The sequence below is a fragment of the Takifugu rubripes genome, chromosome 6 (genome assembly GCF_901000725.2).
Source record: "Takifugu rubripes chromosome 6, fTakRub1.2, whole genome shotgun sequence".
Taxonomy (NCBI): Eukaryota; Metazoa; Chordata; class Actinopteri; order Tetraodontiformes; family Tetraodontidae; genus Takifugu; species Takifugu rubripes.
The window spans coordinates 11,580,692-11,603,972 of record NC_042290.1 but is presented as its reverse complement, the minus strand read 5'-3'; the positions used below and the strand labels follow the sequence as shown (position 1 = coordinate 11,603,972).

Here is a 23,281-nt window from a genome sequence, read left to right as displayed (position 1 = left end):
ATACGGTAAGTGGTACTTTTGTTAGTTACTACGGAAACTGTTGATGTTAATGTCATTTAAAGCAAATTTCATTATCTAATTCAGAAGCTTTATACATAATTTAACATGTGCAACATAAACACAAAGTCTCTTTTTTCACTGGTTTCAGAAACTCAACTTGAAGCTCCAAAAAATTAAAAAAAAAAAAAAAATCCTCACTTTATTTTTCTCTTCAGAATTATTGATGACAAATATTCCAAAATGTGTTAACTGAGTATTTCACTCCCAAACAAGAAACATTTTGCTTTCATAAAATGCATATTTTTTTTGCTAAAACATATTAAATTCTGCTATAAAACCTGCATATTAATAAAAGATATGTTTCAGATGATAAGCAATTATCCATTCATTAGATTTTGACCATATTTACCAGTCATATGGTTTCATTTCCTCATTAAATAACACAGTCGTGGACACAGGCAATCATTTTATTTGGAAAAAAAGGGGAATTTATGTACATTACATTAAAAAAACGCTCCTAAAACGTCTGTTTGCATTTCATACAGCTCTGTTCCAAGAACAGGAAAATCCACACACTTCCAAAACATTCCTGACCAGACAGGAGAGAAAATAAAGAAACGTTACATCATCATCATCATCAGCGTCATCATCATCATCATCGTCTTCATCAGTGTTCTCAGATATTAAAGCTTAATCAGCAGGTTTGATATCTGGTAACTGTCACATTAACATTGGTCTCAAGAACACACAGCACGTTTATTCCTGTGTGTGTGTGTGTGTGTGTGTGTGTGTGTGTGTGTGTGTGTGTGAGTGAGTGTGTGTTCATATATTACAGTTAAATATTCAGGTGGGTTTTTTGCTAAACATCGCCCCCTGCTGGTCAACAGGGAGAACTGGCACACGTCTCAAAGTTTTTCAGTCGATCAGGATTTGATTGATATCTGGGAGTATTTTTAACCGGATGATCAGGTTTGTTGTGAATGATCTTGATGGTCGGGGGGGGGGGGGGGGGTCTCAGCCCTTGCCTGGTTGAAATGATTGCATTGCCCTCTCGGGCCGGTGAACGCAGCAACGCAAACGTCAACCCACAGCGATGGAAGGATTATTGCTGCAACACAGATTCAAACACACGCACGTGTTTGGGTGATTCGGATCCTCCTCAGGGGTTCTGCTGAACTGGTCCAGCCTGACACTGAACCTCCGCATCAGCTGTATTCACACGTGTTTCTGTACTCGGTGAAAAGGCCGTTTTTCCTGCATCTGCACGGGCGCCACATCGGGACGCTGTGGTGACCGAACCCTCGTTCCTGATGCCTTCATGAACGCACGCCTGAAACATCCCACTTTGAAGATGCTTAAAAAAAAAAAGCCGTGAATGTTGGAATGTAAACAAACACTCATACAGACTTCTACATGAGAGCGATGGAAGCTGCTGCAGCTGATGCCTGCAGCTCAGGTCGCCCTCTTCCTGTTCTGCTCCTCTTCCTGTTCAGCTCCTCTTCCTGTTCAGCTCCTCTTCCTGTTCAGCTCCTCTTCCTGTTCAGCTCCTCTTCCTGTTCTGCTCCTCTTCCTGTTCTGCTCCTCTTCCTGTTCAGCCCCTCTTCCTGTTCAGCTCCTCTTCCTGTTCAGCTCCTCTTCCTGTTCAGCCCCTCTTCCTGTTCAGCTCCTCTTCCTGTTCAGCTCCTCTTCCTGTTCAGCTCCTGTCAAAGTTTTTCGACTTGTGCGCTCCTGCTGCCCGGCGAGCTGCCCTCGTCATCCTCCCTGGTGCCGGACGACCTGCTGCTATAGCTCGCTGTGACACGCGGGAGGCTCCAGCTTGTGCGACAGGGCAGTGAGGACCTTGTCGAACTTCTCGTAGCGCTCCGATTGGCTGCCCTCGGAGCCGCGGCTGCCCCACAGCAGGCGCATCTGGAACTCGGTCTGGAAGATCTCACAGATTTCTGCTCGCTGCTGCAGGCCTGCAGGAGGAAACAGGTCGTAAATGACATGAGAACTTCCCCACACACACACACACACACACACACACACACACAGCTTTGGTTAAAGCTAGCAGACAAGCTAACACAACCCAATCAGCATTTGAGCTAAGCTGTTTTTGTTCTTTCTAATTATCTTATCTGGACGAGAAAAATGAGGCCACGCCAACATTAAAATCAATTAATGGAGGTTCTGAACGGTTGGATCGACCCAAAATCGGACCCGTGGCTACGGGATCTGAAAACAAGTCCGATCCTCCAGTGACTCTGTGATGCAGTGAACAGACGGAGGTCGGTCCGGTCGATGAGCAGATAGAAGGGACAACAGAGATTCGAGCTGATAGCCATCGACAGGCGCGTCAATAAAGCCGTAATCGCCTCCAACCGAGAACCGACGGGGGTCTGTGAGGGATCGATGCGCTCGCTTTGTAACCACACACATCATTGCATCACACAGCGGCGCCGAGACATCGACGCCGCGGCGGGCGATCGGCGCCGCTGACGTCAACAACTCACCCTGAAGTTTAGTCTCGGCGTTGGTTCTGTAAACCCCCCCGTGGTGTGCAATGGTACGGGCCGCCTCCAGGTGGTACATGACCACGTCGACCCCCACCTCCGAACTCTCCCAGGGCTCCGGCGTCTCCCCGACGGCCACGCCCTTCTCCAGCAGGGACAGGATGGGAATGATGTTGGGGACGGACGTGGTGGACATGACGCTACTCTCTGAGAGCAGAGAAGAAGACGTGGTTTCGTCCTTAAACAGGAAGTGGAGCGGCGTGAGGGACGATCTCACCTTTCCCATCATTTATGTTCTTTAAGAACGGCTTGAGCTTCTTCTCATACAGAATGGCGCCCTCCGTGTGCCTCTGACGCAACGTGACCCACGTCTGCTCCAAGCGGGAGATCTGAAACGGAACGCCACCGAATGAACGCGCGTGAGCGGCCCACTTCCTGCCGACGCCGGCGGGCGCCGCCGTCCTCACCTGCGGCAGCTCCAGGGCCCTCATCACGGCCGCGAAGCCAAACATGTTGCCCAGGCTGCTCTTCAGCTCGGCGGCCAACTGGATGGTCTTGTGGAGCAGAGCCGCCCGCTCCTCCGTGCTGCCGGTGCAGCCCAGCAGGTCCACCGCCATCATGATGGACATGGTGTTGAACCTGCAACCCACAGAACCAACGGAGGCGTTTGGGGAGGTCAGCGGAGGCGTGCGGGGCGGCGACAGGAGCGGGCGGAGGCTGCTCTTACCGCTCCAGAAGGTCCAGTCTCAGCTGGCGCCCGTGCGGCAGCGTCAGGAGCTCCAGCCCGGAGGCCACGCCCATCGTCCTCTGAATCTCCGAGGTCACGCCCAGGATTCGCGCCACCTGTCCACACGGTACAAAACGCATCAGCGGTCGCTCACGTGTGCCGCCATCATGGGGGGGGGGGGGGTTCCGCACCGTGCAGTCCACCATGGTGATGTGCTTCGCCGCCGTTCTGGCGTCCACCTCCGCCAGCAGCTCTTTGACCCTCTTCAGCACCGACATCTCCAGAGGTTTGTTCTCAGCCGGCAGAAGCGGAGACTCGAACCTGCAGGGGACAGATAAGGACGCCTGTAGACCCAGCAGAGAGGTTCTGGTACCAACACAGCGTTCGGACCTGGTGAGAATCTCCCACTGAAGCCAGTAAAGTTCCGCCCACTAATGCGCCGAGTCGTTCTGTACCTGGACGGCCTGAACGAGGAGGTGGTCTCCACCTGTGGAGCGCTGAAGGTCCCCTCGCCGTCCTCCCGCCCCCCTCGCCGCCCTTCTTCCACTCGCAGTCGCTCCACGTAGCTCTTGGTGGGGGGCTTGGGCGGCCCGGCGGGACACGGCCTGAGGTCGCAGTAGCTCCCCGCCGAGTCTGAGGAACGCGGCTGGAAACCCAGGTGATGGGCGGGGGACGAGCGCGCCGAGTGGGAGGGGCGGGCCGGGTGGGCCGGGGGGTTGCTGGCGGCCGACGGGCTGAGCTGGGGGTCGCTGGAATGCCGCATCACGGGGGAGGGCGGGACCACGGCCAGAGCCCGCCCACCTGAGAGCGCCCTCTGTCTGCTGACTGAGAGAATGGGACCATTAGAGCCTTTTTCCCAGGTCAGGTGGTTTCTGACCTTCATGCACCCCCCCCCCCAAACGCTTACTGGCACTGTACGCAGGGGAAAGCGGGGTTTCCCCCACAGGTGACAAGGGGCAGCGGTACTCCTGGATCTGGTCCATGCTCATGGCGCAGTTCCGCATCGCGTCTTTGTGGTGGTGGATCGTCGACGGGCTGCAAAAGAGGAATTTTGAGTGTGAGAAGCCGGAACGTTCGGCGAGATGCTCCCGGGAACGGTGCAGGTTCTGGGGTTTGTGGGAGGGGAGACGAGGTGAAACCCGGATTCTAACGGAGCAGAACCCCACAATCTGGTGTTGTGGCTACAGCGGAGTGGGGGGGGTGAAGGTTTCCACTGTGGGGGGGGGGGGGCGGGGTCATGACACAGGAGCTGAGGGTGGCGTGTTCGGGGACGTGAGTTTGGGACTGGAGGACGGCGGGAGGAACGTTCTCAACAACAACACACAACCTGCAGCCGGGCACAGGTTCCGGTTCTGGTTCCGGTTCTGCCGCCGGGGTCCGAACTGGACCGGGACCCTCTGAGTCACTGATTCCAGAAACCAGAAATGAGGCGTCAGATGGAGAGACGTCAGTCACGGCTGCCCCGCCCCCCGCCACTCACCTGTGGGGGATCATCTTCTCGGCCGTCAGCCCGTCCGTCATGGTCACGCTCCTCCTTTTGATGTGCGCCCCCCTCGGGCTGGACGGCGAGTAGGCGGAGCCTTGCTTGCTGTTGGCTAGGGCGAAGGTGGCCTCCAGGTAGCGCAGCGGGAGCGTCCTGCTGACCGGACAGTAGATGTGGGCGCCGTTGGACTGGGAAACAGGTTTACGCTGGCCCACGTAGAACCGCACCAGCTCCTGGACCGAGTCGAAGCTGTCGGCCTCCAGCACGTACTGAACCTGAGGAGAACAGCAACGTCAGCGTCCCTGGAGGGTCCACCTGAGGCGCACCTGAGCATCTGAGCTGAGGCGAGGGCTGGGACCCAGAGCACGTGCCTTCGTCTCGTTGGATTTGACCAGAACTTTGCTGATCTTGAAGTGCAGAACCTCGTTGTCCCACCGGCAGGTCAGAACAAAGTCCCCCACGCTGGTCAGAGAGTCACGCACCAGGAAGTCGCCGTTCCGTAAAACCAGAGTCTCTGAAACCTGGTTACAAAAGCAACACACGTGGTTTCATAAGCAGAGATCCTTTAAATCCTTTAAAAGATCTTTCAAATCCTTTAAATTGATCAAACAACCGTGAAGTAACAGCAGAGGTTGCGATGACGCGTCGTCCCCAGCAGGGGGCGCCACAACCGCGGCTTTTAAACGGCTGCTGGCGTTTCGTTTAAAACTCGAACAAATTTATTCCTTCACTCAAACAAAAGGGTCATAGGTCACTGTAAGATCGAATGGATCAATGTACATGTTGTGATGGGTGCGGGTTAACGTACACAGGGTTTCCCCGAGCGTGCACAGGGGCAAATCCATGAATGCATATTTTAATAAAAAATAAGACGCAGATGGCTAATTTGAATGTGTGTCTGTGTTTATGAGACATAACAGAGTTTGATCAGCAGACAGAGGTGGGTGTGTGTGTGTGTGTGCGTGTGTGTGTGTGTGTGTGTGTGTGTGCAGCTGTCTCTTTGGCAGAGTTCCTCACTCTGCCTGAACACTAAAGCAATTTCTTCTGAGCTGTGACAGATGAGGGGATTCAGTAACCAGTGTCGCTCCGCGTGTAAAGCTTTTAAACGGCGCCTCCGCCGCCAGAATCTGGGCCGGGCTAATCGCTAAGCTAACAGAGCTGCACGTCCGACACAACAAGACGGTGCTTGTAATTTAATCTCATCTGAGTATCTACAGACGCGCTGATGGTTCTTATGGTGTGTGACGTTCTCCAGGTCCACGCCCTCACCTCTCTGGGGATGTGTCCATGGTACCAGCCATGGCTCCTGATGTCGGCGGCGCTCAGCTTTAGCTCCTCCTCCAGCTCCTTACGGAGCTTCTCAGGTGGATTCTCCAGCAGGTACTTGTCTTTGGAGAACTGGAACAACGGAGAAGAGAGTTTTGGATCTGAATGAATGTAATTCAGTCGTATTTGGGTCTGTTTTGATCCATCTTTGCGAGCCTTTGTTACCCCAACCTGAGCCCTCAAACACACCTCTGGAGTCAGGGCCACCAGACAAACGGTCCCCACTTTGCTAGTAAAATGTGCCACCCGCTGAGGCCGTAAGAGAAGAGCCAATATGAAGAGAAATGAGAGCAGAGACCAAAATAAACAGTCAGAGACGGAGGAGCGTCTGTCTTTGATTCCTTCCTTCTGTTTCCTCTCTCCTCCTCCCGCTTTTCCCTCCTGACTTCAGAGTCTCATCATCAACTCGCAGTTATGAAGTTCTTTCACATTTTTCACTGTGTGACAAACAGAAGCTGCATGTGTGTGTGTGTGTGTGTGTGTGTGTGTGTGTGTGTGTGGTGGGGAGGGTGATACTAGGAGGCTACAGGAGCCAAACAATCGATCTTATCATCTGTGGGTCACTGCTAGATGACATTATTACCACCCCCCCACTACTGCTGATCCTCGGGGGGATGATGGCCACACGGGCTCACTCATCCAGATTAGATTTGAGGTGTGTGAAGTGTGTTTTACTGTGTGTGTGTGAAGGGGAGAAGAAGAGGCCAATAAAGGAGCAAAGGGGTCAAGTGTGCAGTTATTGCTTTTCCCCGTCTCCGTGGAAACCCAGGAGTGGCCTTCTTTTGAACTGATGCTAAACAATGAACACGCGTGTGTGTGTGTGTGTGTGTGTGTGTAAATATATGAAGGGTTACGGGGGCCGGCTGAAATGTCAGCAGGGCTCTATTTGCGCTTCGGTTCGTGGAATTCGAAGACATCAGAGCGGAAACACTGAAGAAGAGGAAGGAAGGGTTAGGGTTAGGTGAGGTGAGAAAACGTGTTTCCTGTAACAAAATTAAGGCGCTAACCGCTCTCCGCTCGGGGCTAAAGTTCTCTCAAGATCAAAGGGAGAGCTGAGAAAAAGGGCTTTAATGTCCCGTCAGGCTCTCGAGCTGTCGCGGTTGTTGTTGGCGGCGCACCGACCGGCGTCCCGCTAACGATGGACGGAACTTTTCAGGCGTAGAAACGGCAGCAACAGTCGGCAGCAGGGAGGCAGACAGGCGGCAGCAGCTCATTAGAGCAGAGGGGCAGACGCGCAGGGAGACAGGTAGCCCATTAGCCCTGAGACGGCGCAGGCAATTTAGCAGCTGATGCAGGACTTGGGCTCCCTGGGGGGCGGAGAGGAAAAGCGATTGGTGTGTGAATGTGTGCGGGGTGTGTATTCATGCGTGTGGGCGTGCACATATGTGGCACCATTAAGGGAGGTGGGGTTAGCTTTGCATTGGGTAGCATTGAGGCTATGGACGGTGTTGGGAAAGGGCTAATGTGCATTCGTTGCTCCTGCAGTCTGCGTTAGCCCAAAGAAACGGCGCTAACACAGAACTCCCCGAGCTGCCCGCAGAACAACTGGGGGGGGGGTGTTAACTCCACCCCCCCGCCGCCGCCGACTGCGGCTAGTTTGTTTGCTCATTCTTGTGAAAGAGGCACAAAGCCGAGCACCTTGAGCGGTTTGAACAGTGAAAACAAACACGTGCGAGAGCGGAATGAAACAGGAGCTAATTAGCTGACGAGGGTAAAATTCCTCCCGCCGGGTCCCCGACATTTGCTAACATGGGTGCCAAAAACACACAAATTAAAGGGAAGAGCGCTTCCAGCACGGGCTGTGGCCTGTAACCTCATCCCATCGCCATGGCGATGCCCCGAGCGGGGGTGGAGGGGAGGAGTCGGGGGCGTGGCGCATGTGCACGCGCACGGATGAAGGTCAGGGGTCCGAGTTCTGAGCCTTGATCTGGTTTCTCTTTGTCATCTGCCCTCCACATCTCCTCTCTGTCAGTGTGTGTGTGTGTGTGTGTGTGTGTGTGTGTGTGGGTGGGGGGGTGTCGAAAGACGTCCTGTCTCCTATCGCACACCCTCACGGACACATTTCGGGAGTTTTTCTGTCCAGTATCGCCTCCTCCAGACTGCAGTAATCCCTCTGCGCCCTCCAGCCAGAGCCCCACTGTCACGGATTTCACACGGGAATAAAACTCCGTCACACTCGTGAAAAACGACACCGGCGAGGCGAGGAGACGGCTGGGAACGCCGTTTCAAGGCTGGGGAAGCTGAGCCGAGACACCTAAAACTAACTGTAACAATCAGATTACGCCCAAGCCTCTGCGCCAGGCGGCCACCAGGGGGCGACCACGACGGCCTGGGGGGATTTGAACGCACCCGATATTCACGCTTCTGACGCACAGACACGTATCTACTCGCCATAAACGCCGCAAAAAGGCCAGAAAGACCGAAATAACTGCTACGATCGGAGCAGCGGCTCGTCTGTCGGGAGGAGAGGGACGACGGTGGAGAGACACCAGGAGAATGAGACAGATAACCGTGACCTTCTACTGTCGTTAGCAATGAGCGTCACCCACACGGGACGCCCGGTGGCTGTACGTTACACACTATAGAAAGATGCACGGGCACAATTACGGAGCTCTGGAACCGGCTGTCAGTCAACGTTATGTGAGAGGAGAGGCGCCCCGTTTGAGTGACAGCTGACCGACAGGAAATGACACGCAGATACGCTCCCACCGAGGCCGCCGGCGCTCTGCCATCAGATCCTGAGCGCCGCCGAGCCCCCTCTGATCTTGTTCGGGAGGATCCCGGCGTCCCGCAAGGTTTAATCCTTAGACTTTATGTTTTGGTTTAATAAAAACATCGCCTTTGTCTGAACTGCGTCACAGTTTTCCGACTTGACCTCCTGACCCCAGCAGGGGGCGTTGTTTCCCCGGATATCATAAATAATGGATAAAATACCACGGGGGGGTCAAACAAAAGTCGTAAACAAGCTGTTATTGGACGTCTTCCTCCTGCATCGTCTCCCTCTGGCCGGTGAGGAACATCTATCAGCACTTCCTGCGAGGACCATTACCGAGAGTGTGCGAGAGCGTTCCAGGCCATAATACGCTGACGAGGCCTTTGGACGCATCTTTGGGCTCTTCTGCGCGCTGACCGCCATAAATTGAATTGAAATGTGTCTTCTGTGGCTCATTTATCTCCCTGTCACATTCGCGCACGTGGCGTTCGCACGCGACGGCGCCGAAGATGGGCGGGGGGGAGGGGGGGGGGGGCTTTTATATCCAAACAAATATGAGCTGACGGAGGAAGTGCTCACATGTACACGCGGTTATAAATATCCATGACGCGCACAAGGCCGACGCCGAGCAGCGAGGACCCCCGCCCGCACCCCCCTCCCTCGCCTCCTGACCCACAATTCCTCTGGCAACCAGGCGGGGAGCGGCGAACAGCCGAGTCACCGCTTGGCGAGGAGCTGTGGGGAACGGGGTAAATGCTGGGGCGGGCCGGGCTAACGCGCGTGGTTATCGGGGGCGGCGCGATGATGAGAGATTACACAGATCCAATTACGCCTCTCTGCAGATGAAATCTCACGCCAATTCGATTTCAGGTTGTCCGAGTCGCCCGCTGATGACACGGCAATATGGCCACGCGACGCCGCCGCTGGGGGGGGGGGGGGGGGGGGCGAAGCTGATGTCACGCACCGCAAATAAGCATGACGCAAGCGCGGGAGGCGGCGGCGGCGGCGCTCAAACCCCGAGACGGGCGCTCACAGCCTTTACTGTCGACTCAGCAGTGCTGCGCCTATAGATGCCGTTGTCATGGTAACGGCATAGGGGGCAGGCTGGAGCCGGTGTTTCCCCGAGGGGAGAAAAAGAAGTGCATGACGAGGTAAACGGGCCTGTGCACGTGTGTGTTTTTGCTCTGTCATGTGCAGTGACACAGTGTGCGTGTGTGTGTGTGTGTGTGTGTGTGTGTGTGTGTGTGTGTGATCACTCGACGGTCATGGAGGGGTGGGAATACACCCTGAACAGGTCGCCAGAGCATCACGGAACACACACACCAGTCACTCACACACACACACACACACACCAGTGGTTAGCATGGTTGCTAACCGTTGCTAACCGCCGCAACGCCACCGCTACGTCACGTGCAGTGAATCAGATGGTCGCAGCAACAGCGGGGAGCCGCGGCGACATCTGGATTTACTCCGTCAGGTCAGCGTCGGCGTGGCGACGGCTGGTTTCTACGGCGAACGTCCTCCCAACATTAGCGCTGACGCTAACACGGCTAATTACATTGGATTTGCGTGTAACGACGTGAAAACTCGCCCCTCCGGCCACGTCTCAGCTGATTAATCGTCTGCTGTCACTCTCCGCTCAAAGAATCAGATGCTGTGTCACCCGATGTGGCGTCTCCATGGAAACGAGGATGCGGCAGGGGCCACAGCTGGAAGTCAAAAGAGGCATCAGGACACGTGTATTACTGGGCGTGTGGTTTATTACCCCCCCTCAGAAAACATGTCAATAAGAGAAAGTTGACCCCCCCATCCTTCAACTTCCTCTTCCTCCTTTTATGTCTGTTTGTGTGTGTGTGTGTGTGTGTGTGTGTGTGTGTGTGTGTGTGTGTGTGGAGTATTGATGAGTCCTTTGACCTTCCATCCATCAGTGTGGTGACCTTTTACCCCCAAAAGCCTGCAAATTAGCCATTAATGCCCAGAGGACGGAGGACAGGATGGGGAGCGACAGCCCTGGGGGGGGGGGGGGGTATTTGTGTGTTTGTGCGAGTGCGTGAGGGGCAACAATGTTTGTCATGAAGAGCTGATGCTGATCTAAGGTTGATTAACAGAGCTGGTCGCATCACAACTATTGGGAACCCTCTGCCCCATCAGTCCCCCACTCACCCCCCGCTCACCCTCTACTCACCCCTCCACTCACCCTCCACTCACCCCTCCACTCACCCCTCCACTCACCCCTCCACTCGCCCCTCGCTCGCCCCCCAGCTGCCAAAGCGAGAGACTGGGCCTCCCCCAGCTGGTCCCGGCTGTCTCCAGCACGAACAGCTCCTCTTTCAATCAAAGCGGGCAAAAAGACAACTGACGTCCTCCGTGTCCCACCACAGACAGACTCAGCATAACTGTCGCACACCTGGCGACGTGCACGCCGTCCACGGCCGTGCACGTCCTCACGCTGGACCTGAAGACCGACGCTACCAGCAGCTCCAGGGCTCCGCTGCCTCCTCGCAGCACAGATGAGCCACATCTCATCTTCTCACACACACACACACACACACACACACACACACACACACACACACACACACACACACACACACACAGGAACGAAGTGATGGGCAGGAGGGGAAACGGGGCGGATACGAGGGGAGATGCCGGCATTTATCGGGAACGACGGACGAGCCAGATTAATGAAGTGGCATCAAATGGAGCTCCTGACGTTCCGGGGAACATCTGCTCCTTCGGGAAGGTTCTCCCCCCCCCCCACCCTGCCCTTCTGACCCACAGAACCACAGGGTTCTGTTTCAGCCGTTAACTGGGTCGAACGCTGGGATGCGTTAAGAGGAGACGGTGTGAGGAGCGTGCACGCTGACAGATGGAGCAGGGACGCGCATCCATCATACCACAGCTTTCCTCACACACACTTCCAGGCAGGAGCGCCGGGAAGACTCACGCCCCCGAGCCGTGATGGCATTGGCTGCTGATGATGTCATCGCCTCCTGAAGGTTGAGCAGAGCGGAAAACTGCCGAGGTACCACGGAGAGGAGGCCGTGCGCGCGCACGTGCGCGTGCGTGTGAGAGAGTGTGTGTGAGAGAGTGTGTGCATACCTGCCAGGATGTTCCCTGATACACACTCGGAAACACACAGACGGGATTTTTAACTCACATTAAATATGTGAGGAATCAAGACTGCACACACACACACACACGCACACACACACACACACACACGCATACACACACACACACATGCATACACACACACACATGCATACACACACACACGCACGCACACACACATGCATACACACACACACACACAGCTGATGGGGGTTGGGAGGCTTGGGATGGGTGTTGTCTCCCTGTTGTTACTGGGCTGTTGTCATGGTGATGCAGATGGAGCTTTTATTGCTAGCTGGGACTTTGCCACACACACACACACACGCACACACACACACACACACACACCAGTGCACGTGTGTCCCTTTTAAAAGCAGCCCTGCCCTTGCCTCTGCTTTCAAGAAACAGACGAAAATAGGAAACTGAAAAAAATGTGTGTGTGTGTGTGTGTGTGTGTGTGTGTGTGTGTGTGTGTGTGTGTGTGTGTGTGTGTGTGTGTGAGCATAAACACTCCCAGGAGATGCACCAAACACGTTCCTGTAAGAGGTGCTCATGGGAAATTAGCCTGTGATAGTCTGTTACAAAGTGCTGCTCCCTGTCTACCTCCCTCTCTACCTCCCTCTCTCGCTCTCCCCCCCTCCCCCCCCTCTCTCTCCCCCCTCTCTCTCTCTCCCTCCTCTCTCCCCCCTCTCTCCCCCCCCTCTACCTCCCTCTCTCCCCCCTCTCTACTTCCCTCCCCCCCCTCTCTACCTCCCTCTCTCTCTCTCTCCCCCCTCTCTACCTCCCTCTCTCCCCCTTCCTCACCCCGTCACTCTGGGGCTGGTTTTGTCTCTCTGATGTAAAACTCGTTTGCATCTAAACGTCACCTGATTCTCCGTGAGCAGGACAACCTGTGTCTCCTGTCCTCTCCTGTCCTCCCCTCCTGTCCTCTCCTGTCCTCTCCTCCCCTCCTGTCCTCTCCTGTCCTCTCCTCCCCTCCTGTCCTCTCCTGTCCTCCCCTGTCCTCTCCTGTCCTCTCCTGTCCTCTCCTGTCCTCTCCTCCCCTCCTGTCCTCTCCTGTCCTCCCCTGTCCCCTTCTGTCCTCTCATGTCCTCTCCTGTCCTCTCCTGTCCTCTCCTCCCCTCCTGTCCTCTCCTGTCCTCTCCTCCCCTCCTGTCCTCTCCTGTCCTCTCCTGTCCTCTCCTCCCCTCCTGTCCTCTCCTGTCCTCTCCTGTCCTCCTGTCCTGTCCTCTCCTGTCCTCTCCTGTCCTCTCCTCCCCTCCTGTCCTCCCCTGTCCTCTCCTGTCCTCTCCTGTCCTCGTCTACTTCCTGCTGCTCTTATTGCTCTTGTTTAACACAGGAAACAGTCGCTCTTGACAGATTAGCTCAGTTAGCCGCGCCGTGCTAGCAGGGTCTCCATATCCGATATCCGATTCCAGCCAATTAAAATCTGCGTCATCTCTAATCCGCCACATCAAGCCTCATCCGGGATCACCCGGCTGGAACTCCTATTGAATGACTTCACTTGTGGCGTTCCGCAGGCGCGACCACGTGCACGAGCGGCCGCTCTCAGCTGCTCTCTCTCCCTGAGACGCTCTCGTGGCCTCGGGCCCGGAAAATGAGGAAGTCCACAGTGGTTCCTGTTACTCGAAAACACGCTGCGCCTACTGGGAAGAAGCTCCGGGAAAGATGGGAAACCTTAAATAGCGTTCCCGCTGCAGATCAACTATTCTTTATCCCGTGTGGAGCTGGGATATCTGGGATCTGGGATACGGAGGGAACATTCCGGCTGCAGATGTCTGACGGGATGCTTTGTTGCCCATCGCCTCCCAACCAGGAGGCCGGAGTCTTGTGTCCGACAAAGGCCGTTAAAGCGTGACAGCTCCGCTCTCAGCTGTCTCGGAGTTCCGAGCCTTTAAACTTCGGCAGGCGCCTGATCCAAAGGCCCACATTCTCCGAGGTCAGGAAGGGGTCAAAGATGAGGACCAATTGTTTCGTACCGCCTTCCCGACGCCACGCTCCCGCTCAGCTGCGGCGTTCCCAGCCTATGTCGGCTGCTACGGCGCTCGGATCCACAGGCACGCGAGATTCCCTCAGGTTCTACTGAGGATCGGGCTCACGTTAGCATAACATGCAACTTTCCACACAGCTGGTTTCATCCAGAACAGCGCCCCCTGCAGGACCAACACAACGTGCTAACATGCTAACAAAACATTAACCATCTAAAGCATCTGACAGTAACTAAAAAGACACAAATTACAGACGCGACACAACGCTTTAATTAACCTAAAACACAACAAAGAGCCTGATTATTGACGTCGGCCTCCGGGAATCAACCGTCCTGCTGGAATAAAGAATCTTCGGAGCGACTTAAACCGATCGGACTACGAGAGATTAACGTGACTTTAGACGTAAAGAACAAACTAAAGCGTGGAGAAAGATTTGATGCTCGGCCTAATCCGGCGCTACGACCCCGAGAAGATCAAAGAGCCCAGAAATGTAAAATCAAATTAATCACTCACACACACACACACTCACACACACGCACACACACACACACACACACACACACACAGGCTGCTTCATTACTGCTAAAAACATCACAGCAGTCTAATGAGGACCCAGACTGAAAAACAACAAAATCTGCGCGCACACACGCACACACACACACACACACACACACACACACACACACACACACACACACACAGCTGCACTTCACCATATGAGCCCGAGGGTGTGACAGGCGGGCACGCTAAAAGAGGATTTGTGGTGAAAGGGAGGAGGGTGAAAGAGAGATAGATAGAAGAGAAGACGAGAGGATTACATGAGGAACACTTCTGTGCTGAAGTACACACACACACACACAAACACACACACAAACACATTACTGATGGAAAACAAACAAAAAAGCCCAATGTTGAACGAGCTAATGGCTAATTAGCCTGCTGTCGTTGACCAAACAGTGACCAGGAAGGACCAGGAGGACCAGAGCTTCTTTGTTGTGGAACATCAAAGCACAGATGTGAGAACATCACCAGTGAGATGAAAGAGCAACAGAGCCGTTATTAATCTGAGACCTGCTCCGGGCACGACGCATGGGCGGGCGGCGGCGAGGGAGCGTCTCCGTAATGAAGCCGTCCTCTTTATAACGTACAGTGGCGGCAGGGCGCCGCTCCGGCGGCGTTCACCGGACACGTGCGGCGCCATTCCGACGCCGTCTCACTGAGTTCTGCGTGTTTCCTTGTGTTTAAACGCCGTCGATTTAAAGTTCTGTCCCTCGTTTTCTTTCTGCACGATCAGCAGCTCGTTTGCACGTCACACTAACGAGCCAAAGACCGAATTTCCCGGTGGTCAGGTCGGAGGTCAGAGGTCAACAGGAAGACCCCAGATAAGCTCGGAGCTGATTATGTTTGTAAATGTTTCTCTGAGTGGACGCTGTCCCAGTTACAGACTGGGAACACTGGGAACAGAGTGTGTGTGTGTGTGTGTGTGTGTGTGTGTGTGTGTGTGTGTGTGTGGGCCCATAGTTAGCAGTCTAGACCGGGGGATCAAGTGTAATCTCTGATGAGCCGAGGTCACACACCCCGCCGTCACACCTCCACGGGAGGCGGCCGATATTTGCCGTCACTTTTCAGCGTTTCCATCGATCGAATTTTATTTCCGACGCGCTCGAATCTAAAAATCTCCATTTTCAGGATGTTTCAGCAGCTGCTGATCCTCCAGATGGTCGGGGAGGGGGAGTTATCGAGAGCGGGGAAGTGATTTTCCTTCGCTCCGCTAATCCTCGCCGCTGCGGTTTTGTTTTTAAAAACTTGGTAATAACGTGAGGAGGCAGACGAGGAGCGACGGAGGACGAAGGTCGTGGGATAAAAGAGATGCAACCGTCCCTTGATGCCAACTTTCAACAATAAAAACAGGGAAAAAAGACAAATTTCTCTCTCCGGGTGACAGAACGACCATCTGTAATTAGAACGTGTGTGCGTGTGTGCGTGTGTGTGTGTGTGTGTGTGTGTGTGTGTGTGTGGCAGCATTACTAGTCTGCATAACAAACTGGGTCGGTTTAGTTAAGGACAGAGTTACAATTAGTATGTTTACAGTGGAAATGCTACGCTAACAGCGGAGCAGCTGCCTGTTCAACGCCCCCCCCCCCCCCCCCCCCCAAGAACCTCCTTCACAGATTCAATTCCAACAACTTTATTAGCTTTCAACCCCTCCCAAGACAAAGCGTCCTCTGGTGGGTGTGTGTTGAGGACAACGTCCCCGTCTCTCATGCTGGGACGCACCAAACGGCCCACAAACAGCCGTAAACCGGTAATTACAGCAACACACCCGAGCGCAAACAACTTCATTCCAAAACATCCGCGTCCGCTCCCGTCGGAACGCCGACCGAGATGAGCGGCAGCACAGACGGAACCTGGAAAATCCTGGCCAACAAACGGGCTCTAATTGCTCCTGTTAAAGTAGATATAGGAGAACACACACACACACACACACACACATGCTGTAGGGGTCAAATATCAGGTTTCCAGAAGCCAGATTTAGAGGAACAACTGCCCCCCCCCCTTCCCCCCCCCAACTCCAGAAATTTCTCTCCATGCGGCGATTTCACGCCGTCCATCTGACACCAAAGTACAGTCCGGACATCTGCGGCGAGCTCGCCGTTAGCGAGGCGACGCGCAACACCAGCGAGCAACTTTGAGGGTCCGAGCCCGTTCTGGAGGGCTTGAAAGGCGCATTCAGACGGGAAGATCTCACCTGCACCTGCATGAAGGAGCCCCGGTAGAAGCAGCACGCCGCCGCCGACAGGGCGCTCCACAGACTGCACCGCTCCGTCATGGTGGGGGCACGCACCTGACGCCCTCCGACCCAGGCTGCCGCGCTCCCGCCTCCTTTCCTTCCCTACGCGGTCCCCTCTGGTCCGTCTTCCCGACCCCCTCCCGGGGTGTCCGTCCCGAGCCTGGAGCGCCGGGGTTCAGCCTGTCCCACCCCCTCTCTGCCCGAGTGGGGCTAACAGTCCGTCAACATTGTAGCCGCGGAGCCGGGGAGAAGCAGCGCTACGAGCTAAAGCAGCTAACCACAGCGCTCCGACCACGCCGCGAGTCCCGCTAACAGGCGGCTCCGCTGAAGTGCACAGATCCAACGGGTCCTGACATCGCCGCCAGCGCCGCCGCCACTGCTGCCGCCCTGCGCCGGCTCCTACTCGCCTCTGCTCTCGCTGCACTTGCTGCGCTTCACGCGGCTGCTAGGGATTACCTCATTGCTTACTGATGAAAGGAGTGTGGGTGGGGGGAGGGCGGACCGGAGGGAGGGAGGGAGGGAGGGAGGTGGAGGGGGGACTGCCGGCAAAGAGGAGTGCTGGTGAATTGCAGGAGCAGACCCCACCCACCCACCCTGGCAACCCCCCCCCCCCCAGCACTGAGACAATGCTGACGCGGGGTGGGAGAGTGGCGATGGAGGGAGTGAAAGATGGAGAAAGTGAGGAAAGGTGGGAGGAGGAGGAAGAGAAGGAGGAGGAGGGGGAGGAGGAAGAAGAGAGGAGGAGGAGGGGAGGCTCCCAAAGGAATCCAACCTTTCTTTTACCATGAAAGGAGCCCAACAGGGGTCCCCCCCCCCCCCCCCCCCACCACACACACACACACACACACACATCATCCTATATTCCACCTACACGCTGTCACAAACCTGGAAACCAGGACTTGAACACTTTGAAAACTCTGAGATTTTCAAGGATTAAATCAGGATTCAATAATCCGGTTTCGTCTTCACTGAGAATATCGATATCTTTTCTTCACAAACATCCACCAGCACTCGGGATCGACAAATTTGGATAAATATTAGCGGGAACAGAAGCCGCCGTGGGAAAGTGTGTGTGTGTGTTTACAGTATAATGTGGTGTCTCTAAAAACTCGTCTGCAGCCAGACAGCTCATTATAGGCTGAAACACACAGGCAGGTGCTTCCTGGATGGCTTAGCACACACACACACACACACACACACACACACACACACGCACACACACACACACACACAGCATGTCCTACGGGGACATAAAATTCTTCTGCACAATAGGGTAAAGGCAGTTCTGTGACATCGCTCCCTCCAGTAGGGGGCAGCACACAACAAACACGAGAGAAGAAGCAAACACACACACACACACACACACACACACACACACACACACACACACAAAACTCAGCCCATGACACCATGAATGTCCCACAAACTGCTGTCCTCAGACCCACAGCTCGGTCCCTCCAGTACCCTGGTCCTGCTGAGACCGTGTCCCCCGAAAGATAGCCAGATGAGTATGAGTGTGCCGCTAATCTGGCCCCTGAATCCATGCTCGTGGGTCAGAGCAGCACGGAGACACGAGGTGGCCTCATTAACTGCATCTCCAGTCATATAATCTGGAACCATCCGGTGCTGGATTAGACAGATTTACACAGTGGGGACACAAATAATCTTATAAAAGGAGTCCTATGCCTTCCTCCCCCAGTCCTCTGTAAATGAGGAAACAACCTCAGTAAACATACAGTGTGTGTGTGTGTGTGTCTCTCTCTCTCTCTCTCACTCACACACACACACACACACACACAGTGTAGGGTTAAGGTTTAAGAAAGTTAGCTTTAACCTGAGACCGTTTGTAATCACTTTGATCTTTCGGTGATCATAAAGATTTTTAGAGCGACACAGTTTAATCATCCCGACGAGTCAAAGTCCAGGTTTTGTTTTGACGCAGCGCGATGTCGAACGTCTCAGCGAGAAGTTGCGGCTGTCTCCCGCCCTAACCTGTGTGGCGAGCGCGGCGTTAGCGCTGCCCGCTCAGTCGACCGTGATTGATTTCTGGTTTGGGGAGAAAAGCGAAGCAAACGGGGGCGTTCGCGTTCGCTCAGAGGGGAAAAAACAGGCATCAATAATCCAATGTCACAAATTATTGAAGGACGCCGCGCTAGCAGCTGAGCTTGTCCCGCGTATCACGCGATCCGCCCGTCAAGCGCGCGTGAAGCTCTCGCTTATAACACGTTAATAACAGACTGATGCTGCGGCCCTGAACCAGCTCGTCCTCTCATCCTTCCTTTGTGCTTCCTTCTATCCCTCCTTCCCCCCTCACCTTTCATCCTCCCTTCTTATCTCACCACTCGCTTCACCTCCTCCTCCATCCTTCCTTTCCCCTCGGTGGCCGTCACACCTCCTTCCACACCTCTATCTCTCCATCTCCCCCCCCACACACACACTCGGAGGCGGTCGTCAGTTAAATATTAATTAGCGAGCCCCATCCCACGGGCTGGTAGGAGCACAATGGAGGATCCCTGCGTGTGCCTGCGAGCGTCCCGCTAATGAAGAGTGTGTGAGAGCCCCCCACCACACACACACACACACACACACACACACACACACACACACAGAGTGTGTGCAGATGAAAAGGGAGGCACCCAGGGCAGATCAAGATTACCCAAACACACATATCGTTACATGTGCACATGGCGGCGGGCAGGCGGGGAGAGGGGCCTGCTGGGAAAAGGGCCGCTCGGAGGTGGCGAAGAATATTCTCCGAGCTGTGAAAGAGGGAAATTAAAAAAGGCGCCGCCCTGCCTTAATCGCGTTAAAAGGATTTCACCTTTGCGGAGGCGTTGCCGCGGCAACCGCCGCCACACCTTCGCCGTGACAAAAGCGTGAGTGAAACCAGGTTACGCAGACTTCGGGGCCATTGTTCAATACCTGGTGCTGACCTTGGGGGGGGGACACGTTTCACGCACTTCCTGTGTGTTCAAAGCGAAGAAGTTTCTGCGCAGCCACGGTCAAATTTCCAGAAAAGTCGCTCCGAAGTTCGTTAAAAACGTCCCTGACGATCCCCAGCGGATCCTCAGTCTGATCATCCGACACTTCATTAACACAGCGCGCTAATTGGCGAATGTTAGCATGCTAGCATGGTAGCTGTTAGCATTAAGTTTGGACAGTTGTACAGAGAAAGCGGAAATAAAGCCTAAATTCTGTTGCTGTGACAACCAGAACGTGCAGGCATGTGTCTCCGCTCCGTCCAATAAAGGAACCGTAATTAAAGACTTTTCGGGGGGTGTCACCAAGGGCCTGTCAGCTCAAACCCCCTCTCAATTACAGAGGCGCCACATTAATTCAGTGTACTGTAACACACACACACACACGCACACACACACACACACACACACACGCACACGCACACACACACACACACACAGCCAGGGGGGCTCCGCCCTAATTTAATCTGGTAGCTCAGAGAAAAATACAGATTTTAGAAATTCAAACCGTTAATATAATCAAACATGCAGACACACGTACAGCTGAGCCTCTTCACGCACTCTCACTCACACACACACACACACACACACACACACTTTTCTTTATAGCCCCCCCCCCCCCCAGAGAGGTACCCAGCCAGCAGACAAAGCCAGACTGCAGGACCTAACACCTCCCCGACCACCGATAACCTGCCGCCAACTGATCCGCACAGTGTTTGCATAAGCACCTAAATGTGCACGTGTGTCAGCGCGCACGTGTCACCAGTCTGGCCCAGCACTGGCGACTGAGGCGGCTCCTGATTTAAACATCAGCCCATATAAATGTTTCAGGGAGCGGGGGCAGCGTGCGGGGGGAGGGGCTAGCATGTAAATAACACACGCGCTGTTTGGAATAAATAAGGTTTGATGTCAGACGCGGCGATCAAATCCAACCAATGACCCGGTGAGGCCATCAACGCCAGAATGACGGGCAGCTTTTATGACACCGGCCTGAAATGTGGGCCACATCTCATGACGCTGTAAAAAATGAATGCGAGGCTTCAAACGCCGGCTGCAGACGGGCGCGGCCGCGCCGCGGCTGTAAACAGAAAACAGGAAGTGAAGCCACGGCGTCAACCTCCCGGCTCAGCTGTCAATCAACGCGGAAATAACCTGAAATGTGAAGCTGAGATCGGCGAGAGGGTTGGATTAAGGGCCGTGGAGAAGGCCCGAAGCCTCAACTGGCTTCAGTGGGTGGGGCCAACTGGGAGGGGGAGGGGCTTCTCGTCCCGCTCAACCTGCTCAGAAACACGCTGACGCCGTCTCTGCTCAACGCGCCCGCTAACGAAGCAGGAAGTGTTGGAACTGGGGGTGTGTTTGTTGTGGTCGGATGCAGTCAGACATCATTGTCTTACAAAGTGCAGGTCAGGGTCACAGGAGGAGCTTTTACCACGCCGCCCGGGATGTGCAATCAATAAATAAACATATCCCCGGGGCTCAAGAGCGAGCCTCTGTCCATCCCTGTCCCCCACCCTGGTTGTGCATCACTTTATCTCCCTCTCTTCTCCCTCTGTTGTGCTGTAACCTGCGCTGGTGTTTATCATCTTTATGATTTACAGTTTGCATGAATCTTCCTCGACAAGGTCATGAAACCAGCGCCAGGAGCCCGCGGCGTTTGTCTCCCCCTGGTGGCCGCGGCCGAGAACACAGCCGAGAAAAGAGCAGTTTTATGGAGCAGAAAACGAAAATAGTGGCAGTAGAAGTCTTCTTTTAGCATGATGCTCTCTCTCCCTCTCTCTCCCTCTGTCGCTCTAACACACACACACACACACACACACACACGCTAGGGCAGGGTTACCTGGACGTATTCAGTCTGGTTTTCTTCAGGCTCCACTTGACTGAAGAAGAATCAAAAAGAATAGACAGAAAAAGTTTGTTAAATACACACACAAACACCCACACACACACACACACACACACACACGATGGTGTATTTGTAACCTGTCATGATTGATAACTATTGATCACAGAATAAATCCAGAATCACCTGCAGGTGCTGTCAATCTTTGGCTCCTCCCCCGGGCCAACAAGCTCCTCCTCCTGGCCAACAGGCTCCTCCTCCAACCCAACAGACTCCTCCCCTTTCCGGAGCACCATTGAGGGTTCACCCTCCTCCGACTCCTTTTGTTTATAAGTCTGTAGTTGAAGTTCGGCACATGAGCCTGCAGGTGGCGTTCCATCCGGAGGCTCAGGGACGGATGGAGGTTCGGGTTCAACTCCGCTTCCCTCCTCTGGCTCCAGGGGTCTCGCTGGTTGTGGGTCCCCGGCAGGTTTGCTGCCACTTTTGTCTTTGCTGTTTTTATCGCTGCCTGTTTACAGCACAGAGAGTTTAGCGGATCCAAGCTAAGTGTAGCTAGGCTATTCATTAGCATCAGATCAGGTTAGCCAGTTCGCGCGTGCGTTTTTAGGCTAACCCTTTATCTTAGCGAATAAACGCATCATTTTACCTTTGCTGTTCTTGTCTCTCCGTTTCCTGAACATCCGGGGCAGCGTTCCGATGTGCGTGTAATTTTCGCTGGAGCGAACGTAGCTGCCAGCGCGAGGACGCATGCCGTCAATGTCGTCCAACGCTGGGGGGCGGGGGGTGGCGTCCTCCATCTTTGAGGACGAGATCGCGGAGTCCGATTTGTCCGAGGAGCGGCGGAAGGAGAGGCCGGCGAGCCATTTGAAAGCTGCCAGAAGAAGCGGCGAAGGTGAGACAACGGTTGGTTGTTCTGGTCCACAAACGAGTTCCGACCTTGTCTGTGACCAACCGACACTTCGCATCGGTTTGACCTCGTGTTTAACAACTCTTTCATCATTTATTCACCTCCTTTACTGCTGTTTTATTCTGCAGCTTCTGAAACGAAACCATCGAAAGGCTGCTCGCTCAGCGAATGCTGCCCCCAGTGGCGGAGCAGAGACACTGCAGGTTGATAAACAGGTCGTCACTTTGAACTGAATCGTTCACCAACAGCTAATTTTAGAGCGTCTCTGTCCAATCGTTATATTTGAGGGTTTTTTCTTGTCACACTTGTTTTGCATGATATCACCGTCACCATTCGGCGAACGGAGAGTAACTCTCTCTCTCACACACACACACACACACACACACACACACACACACACACACACACACACACACACACACACACTCGGTACTCACTCAGTTTGCGGAGGCTCATGTTGTGGCTGCAGGAAGCAACTCGTTGCTGTGATCAGGCGAGTGGCCGGACCTCCGTATCACCTGCTGCTGTGAGCCAGAGATGGGAGGAGCCGCCGGTGGCGGCGGCGTTGGCGTTGGCGGCGGCGGTGGCGGCGGAGGTGGGCGGGCCGTCACACTTCCTGTTCACAGCTGAGAGGAGCGGCGCTGACAGGAAACACAGTCTTCATCGGGTGGTTTGACAAAGTTTAAAGTGCAGTTTGGTGTCGTGAGTCACTCTGGTGTAAATTTTGGTCATAAAGTCATTTATTATTGGAAGCATCTGGTTCACCTGCAGCTGGTTAATGTTTGATCAGGTGGGAACACAGGTGCACAGTGATGAGGTCAGCACAGCCCTCCCACCTTAGACAGGAGCCATCCAGCTGGGCCAGAGACTGGGGGCTGGATGGGACTCCTCTCCTCTCCCCTCCTCTCCTCTCCCCTCTCCT

General features: G+C 54.5%; 1 protein-coding gene across 3 annotated transcripts; it reads right to left on the bottom strand.

Moving 5' to 3' along the window:
- Positions 1–1,571: 1,571 nt before the first annotated feature.
- sh2d3ca (SH2 domain containing 3Ca) lies at positions 1,572–22,971 on the bottom strand. Of its 3 annotated transcripts, XM_029837792.1 has the most exons (16): positions 22,797–22,971; positions 22,099–22,323; positions 21,639–21,960; positions 21,450–21,489; positions 5,972–6,100; positions 5,074–5,223; positions 4,700–4,977; positions 4,547–4,624; positions 4,127–4,254; positions 3,675–4,044; positions 3,411–3,540; positions 3,220–3,335; positions 2,960–3,131; positions 2,770–2,881; positions 2,493–2,699; positions 1,572–1,958 (listed from the first exon to the last, which is right to left on the bottom strand). In XM_029837792.1, exons 1-16 carry the CDS (start codon positions 22,813–22,815, stop codon positions 1,783–1,785), a joined length of 2,652 nt encoding a protein of 883 aa, XP_029693652.1. In that variant the 5' UTR covers positions 22,816–22,971; the 3' UTR covers positions 1,572–1,782. The 3 variants fall into 3 exon arrangements, with proteins under 3 accessions (XP_029693652.1, XP_029693653.1, XP_029693654.1); XM_029837793.1 differs by lacking the exon at positions 4,547–4,624 and having other exon boundaries at positions 22,797–22,965; XM_029837794.1 differs by lacking the exons at positions 21,450–21,489; positions 21,639–21,960; positions 22,099–22,323; positions 22,797–22,971 and adding an exon at positions 16,593–17,095.
- Positions 22,972–23,281: the final 310 nt, after the last annotated feature.

Coding starts and splice junctions, on each gene's coding strand:
- sh2d3ca (XM_029837792.1), bottom strand. Junction 21,490..21,638: donor AAGATTGACAGCACCTGCAG/GTGATTCTGGAT, acceptor ATTCTTCTTCAG/TCAAGTGGAGCCTGAAGAAA. Junction 3,132..3,219: donor AGACTGGACCTTCTGGAGCG/GTAAGAGCAGCC, acceptor TGTGGGTTGCAG/GTTCAACACCATGTCCATCA.